Source organism: Mandrillus leucophaeus, unplaced genomic scaffold (genome assembly GCF_000951045.1).
Source record: "Mandrillus leucophaeus isolate KB7577 unplaced genomic scaffold, Mleu.le_1.0 Scaffold23, whole genome shotgun sequence".
Taxonomy (NCBI): domain Eukaryota; kingdom Metazoa; phylum Chordata; class Mammalia; order Primates; family Cercopithecidae; genus Mandrillus; species Mandrillus leucophaeus.
In genome coordinates this window covers 557,171-563,329 of record NW_012102365.1, presented here as the reverse complement: position 1 = coordinate 563,329, position 6,159 = coordinate 557,171, and the positions used below count along the sequence as shown (strand labels likewise).

Below are 6,159 nucleotides of genomic sequence, written 5' to 3'. Positions count from 1 at the left end.
GTCTCGGCCTCCCAAAGTGCTGGGATTACAGGCTTGAGCCACCGCGCCCGGCCTGATAGACTATTACACAGTCAGAAGACCAGAATCTGATAACCAGCTGTATGATGTTAGGCAAGTTACTTAACTCCTTGGGAATTTTTGTTATTCACCAATCAAAATGAGCAGAGGTGATTTTTGAAGTCCTGTGTACCTCAAAATCTATGATTCAATTCTACTCAGTATTTACTGAGCACAGTCCCCACTATACATATAGTTGTCAAACTATTAAAATTAATGCTAAGGGCTGGGTGCAGTGGCTCACACCTATAATCCCAGCACTTTGGAAGGCCAGGGCAGGAGGACTGCTTGAGCCCAGAACTTCAAGAACCAGCCTGGGCAAGATGGTGAGAACCCGTTTCCACAAAACAAAACAAACCAAACAAACAAAACTGGCTGAGTGTGATGGTACACGCCTGTAGTCCCAGCTACTCAGAAGGTTTAGGTGGAAAGATCGCTTAAGCCCAGGAGTTCAAGGCTGCAATGAGCTTATGATCACGTCATTGCACTCCAGCCTGGGTGACAAAAAGAGACCCTATCTCTATAAAACAAACAAACAAAAACTAAAATTAATGCTAGATGTCTAGGAACCAGTAATAGGAGATGTGGTCCCCACTACCCCCTCTTTTATTTGGAGACAAGATCTCACTATGTTGCCCAGACTGTACTCAACTCCTGGGCTCAAGTGATTTTCCCACCTCAGCCTTGGGAGCAGCTGGGACTACAGGTACAGACCACTGTCCCTGGCTTTTTTTTTCTTTTCATTTTTAAATTTACTCCTCTCAGCTCATACCTATTTAAGAAAAACAAAAACCAAAAACCTTTATTGAAATACAATTCATATATCATACAATTTGCTCACTTGAGGTGTATGATTCAATGGGTTTTAGTATATCAATGGAGTTGTGTAATCACTACAATCAATCTTACAACATTTTCATCACTCCAAAAAGAAAACTTCTTACCCTTTGGCAGTCATGCTATGTTTCCACCAGCCTCTGAAGCCCTAGAAAACCATTAATCTACTTTGTGTTTCTGTATGTTCACCTATTCTGGACTTTAGGCATTAGATTCTCATAGGGAGCATGCAATCTAGATCCCTCAAATGCATAGTTCACAATAGCATTCGTGCTCCTATGAGAATTTAGTCCCACCACTGATTTGACAGGAGATGGAGCTGAGGCGGTAATGCTCGACCTGCTGCTCACCTCCTGCTGTGTTGTTCGTAACAGGCCAGACTAGTACTGGTCCTAGGCCCAGGGGTTGGGGACCCCTGATATAGATGGAATCATGCAATATACAGCCTTTTGTGTCTGGCTTTTTTTTTTTACTTCATATATAATGGTTATTTCATTTTATTTTCATTTTCTTTTTCTTACCGGTGCTCTACACATTCAGAAAAACTTCTCTAGTAACATACTACAGAAATGATCCCTGAAAATATAGTCTTAGTATATATGTTATTATTATTATTATTTTTTGAGACAGAGTCTCACTCTGTTGCCCAGGCTGGAGTGCAATGGCACAATCTCAGCTCACAACCTCCGCCTCCCCGGTTCAAGTGATTCTCCTGTCTCAGCCTCCCAAATAGATTACAGACACACATAACCATGCCCAGCTAATTTTTTGTATTTTAGTAGAGATGGGGTTTCACTGTGTTGCCCAGGCTGGTCTCGAACTCCTGAGCTCAGGCAATCCACCCACCTTGGCCTCCCAAAGTGCTAGGATTACAGACATCAGCCGCCACGCCTGGCCAGTATATGTTTCTAACGTAGCACACGTACCAGTATTTCATTTCTTTTTATTGCTGAATAATATTCTACTGTATTACATGGATATTTTATTCATTCATTCATCCATCAGTTGTGGGTTTTGGATTGTTTCTACTTTTGACTATCATGAATAATGCTGCTACCAACATTTATGTATAAGTCCATACAAAAACTTGTGTATTCATTTCTCCTATATATCTAGAAGCAGAACTATCAGGTCAGGAATAACTCTATGTTTAACCTTTATTTCCCTAAAGGAATAAAAAACAGAGTCTCACACACACAACCTGTGTAACAAGGTGATTGAACTTACTTTTTTTTTTTTTTTGAGATGGGGTCTCACTATGTTGCCCAGGCTAGTCTCCAAACTCCTGGGCTCAAGTGATCCTCCTGCCTCAGCCTCCCAAGTAGTTGGGATTATTATCATCTTTTGGAGTATAGCCATCCTAGTGGCTGTGGAGTAGATGTTTTAAAATTACAACACATGATTATTGAAGTGACTAGTTTTGTGACTTTAAGAAACTCATTCCATCACTTTGAAATTCAGCCTTCTCATCCGTAAAATGGAAATAAGACATATTATAGGGTTCTTAAGGGCTTTAGTGAAATGATATAGAAAAAATTTATAGTATCTATCACAAAGCATACAATCAACAGTAGTTAATTATTATCATTAGGTTCTCTGCCTTCTAGAACTCACCAATCTAAATGGAAAAACAAAATGCCCTCATAAAGTATTAACTGGCAATACTTAAGTGCAAAAACAAGTGGCAGAGATAATAAAGATACAAGAATGTAAGGAGAATGATATGACTAATGAGTGTAAGGGATAGGAAAAGCCTGTGGGATATTTGCTGGATCTTGAATAGTAAGATCAGCATAGCTAGGAAAGGCAAGAGGAGGCAGGCATCGCACACATGGGCCCAGATTAAAGAAGGAAAAAAAGAGCCTGGGTATCAGAAACCCAAAACCAGCTTGGTATGGTGGCTCTAGCCTGTAATCTCTGCACTCAGCACTTTGGGAGGCTGAGGCAATAGGATTGTTTCAGGCAAACAGTTTGAACAATATAGCAAGGGCAATATAGCAAGACCTCAATTCTACAAAAAATAAAAAATAAATTAAAATAAATAAATAAATAAAAAACATAGCTGGGTGTAGTGGCACCATGCTGGTAGTCCCTGCTACTCAGGAGCCTAGGAGTTTAAGGCTGCAGTGAGCATGATGGCACTACTGCACTCTAGCCTTGGTGACAGAGCGAGACCATCTCAAAAAATTAGTGGAAACAAAACAAAAAACAGGACTGTACATTCAGACCTGGTGACAGCAGGAAATATGTTTGAGTGGGTGGCATAGGGACGATCACAGAACTGAAGGCTCTGAATTTCATCTCCCAAGCAACAGCAGTTATTGAAGATTTACAGGAAACTATGAAATTAGGCTTTTAGCAAAAATAATCTGGCAGCAGAGGGAAAGATTTGAGGTCAATTAACCTATTAGAAAGTTGTTTCAAAGGCTAGGCACAGGGGCTCATGCCTGTAATCTCAACACTTTGGGAGGCTGAGGCAGATGGTTCTCTCGAGTCTGGGAGTCCAGACCAGCCTGGGCAACACGGCGAAACCCCATCTCTATAAAAACACACAAAAAATTAGTGAAGCATGGTGGTGCATACCTGCAGTCTCAGCTACCCAGGAGGCTGAGGTGGGGAGGATCACCTCAGCCTGGGAGGCTGCAGTGAGCCATGATCACGCCAGTGCACTCCAATCTGGGTGACAGAGTGAGATCCCGTCCTCCCGTCCCCCAACAAAGTTGTTTCAGATAAGATAAAAAATGGAAATTTAGATAAAGGGACCAGATGTGAGAAGCACAGGGAAAGAAGAAAGACTCCTTGAATGGACCGACATTATGAATATTCTGGAAATAACACAATCTGGAAATGCCAATATACCCAAAATGAAATCTGAAAATGACAATACATATTGGTAATCAAATAATTAATACAGACTTACCCTCTGCAATATCTGAGCATGATGTACCAATGGCTGTGTCCCCACTGTCGGCTACACTTGAACAGCGGCTGAAGCGGCTCCGAAAGGGCTCCGAGATAACTGGGGTCTGCCATTCAGTCCCCAGGGAACTGCCCTTCTGAATCACATTGGAACCTGAAGAAAGAGGCATTTCCCACCTTTACTGTGAACGAGCTGATGTAACCCCATTAGATAGTTTTTTTACAAAATCACATAAACCATGAGAGAATAGCAGCTATCTACTCCTTTCTCTCTTCTGTGCCTATTTCAGCTGCTCCGACCTAATTTTTTTTTTTTTTGGAGACAGAGTCTGCTCTGTTGCCCAGGCTAGAGTGCAGTGGTGTGCAACTCACGGCAACCTCCGCTTCCTGGGTTCAAGCAATTCTCTGCCTCAGCCTCCCGAGTAGCTGGGATTACAAGTGCCTGCCACCACGCCCAGTTAATTTTTGTATTTTTAGTAGAGACGGGGTTTTACCATCTTGGCCAGGCTGGTCTTGAACTCCTGACCTCATAATTCACCCTCCTCGGCCTCCCAAAGTGCTGGGATTACAGGTGTGAGCCAGCGGGCCCAGCCTGAGCTAGTTAATTTTAAGTGGAAATAATATGAGAAGTGAGAATATTCAAAGATGGTAATAAGTAAGACCCATCAAGAATCCAGGAGTACTGGAACAGAAAACAATCATATTTAATAGCAGTGGCCATTTATTGAAACCTGTAAAGACACAGCACCTTACAAACATAATCTTGCCTACCTACTTACTGAAAAGTATTACCACCCCTATTTTACAGAGGGGAGGGCTGATATTTGAACCCAGTTCTTTCTGATTCCAAAACCCACATTCTTTCCTCTTACAGTTTCTCAATGGTGCTTTTGGCATTCTGGGGATGACCATTCTTCAATGTGTAGTCTATACATTACAGAATGGTTTAGCATCCCTGGTTCCCACTCACTAAATGCCAGCAGCAACCCTCAACCAAGCAACAAGCAGTCCAGTTCCCAGTTGAAAATCATTGCTTCGAGGTTGCAGTGAGCCAAGATCGCGCCATTGCACTCCAGCCTAGGCAACAAGAGCGAAACTCCGTTCCCCTCATCCCCCCAAAAAAGAAAAGAATATCATTGTGTCACTGAACCAGGGTACCCTCAATAGGTGAATCCTATGGAGATCAAGGTGAGTTTTGAAAGTCAATCTGAAGAGCCTAGGGTTTTATTTTGAGAGCTATGTGAAGAAATCACTAAAACTGCTGAGCAGGTTAAGACAAAAAGACCGGTGAGATTGATTTGATTTAAAATATGCTGTTTGAGGGGAGGTAGGTAGGAAGTGTTCAATAAATACTTGATTCACTAACATTCTAGCAAAGACTTAAATTTATTTTTTAAAAACCACTATAATTTTCCTAAGGTGTATCTGGTAATCCATGTAAACAAATAAACAAAAAAACTAATGGCAGCTACTTATCCTCCATTTGACCTAAAGTGTGACAGCTGATATCAGAAAATACGGTTCTACAGACTCTCTGATCTAGTAGAAGGCAAATGATATTTAGACACAAATTACTTTATTCCTTTCTTCCAAGTTTAGTGCTTCTCCCATTTTTTTAACCTATTTTCTTCCACTTTTGCTCCTTTTTTGCTACCCTTACCTTGGCTTTCTACTGAAGGCAACCTGACTTTCCCCAAATACTTCTATTCTTTGGATCACAGTGACTGCCTCATTTGAAAGAATCTTTATACACTCAATAATCTGTAATTGTTATAGAAGACACAGGCAATAGTCAGAGTTTCTGAGCAGCATGAGATTAGCCAATGCTACTATACTAAGTTGGTGTAATTCTAACCCAAAGCAAAGAAATCTGACCTTCTGGTGAGTCTACACAGCTTTCTCTCTCTAGTCAGTGTAAAATTTGCCAATCTTTTTGAAACAGTTAAGATTGAGGGCCTCTATTACCACCTTCCTGACTTCCTACTGGAAACTGCTCCCTGTTACTACTACTAATCTTCCACTCTTCATCGTTACCATTTTTCCATCCACTTACTCCATACTCTAACTCCAAAGAGTTATTTGTTAAAAACATATTTTGGTATATTTATAGAGGTTTATGCTTATTTCAAAATTGAAGTTTAAATGCTGAAGTTGGCCGGGTACCGTGGTCATGCCTGTAATCCTAGCACTTTGGGAGGCCAGGGCGAGCAGATTACCTGAGCTCAGGAGTTGGAGACCAGCCTGGGCACATGGTGAAACCCCGTATCTACTAAAACACAAAAAAATTAGCCAGGCGTGGTGGTGCATGCCTGTAATCCCAGCTACTTGGAAGGTTGAGGCACAAGA

At 41.4% G+C, this 6,159-nt stretch overlaps 1 protein-coding gene across 2 annotated transcripts in view; it reads right to left on the bottom strand.

The window, feature by feature from the left end:
• The window catches only part of CEP85 (centrosomal protein 85kDa), a 54,878-nt gene that overhangs the window by 41,108 nt on the left and 7,611 nt on the right, over positions 1-6,159 (bottom strand). Inside the window, exon 3 of one of the 2 annotated variants that reach the window (XM_011981636.1) lies at positions 3,815-3,967. The exons of the other annotated variant lie outside the window; for it this stretch is intronic. Within the exon in view, the coding sequence (XP_011837026.1) occupies positions 3,815-3,967 (153 nt within the window). The remainder of the gene's footprint in view (positions 1-3,814; positions 3,968-6,159) is intronic. 2 annotated transcript variants of the gene reach the window in all.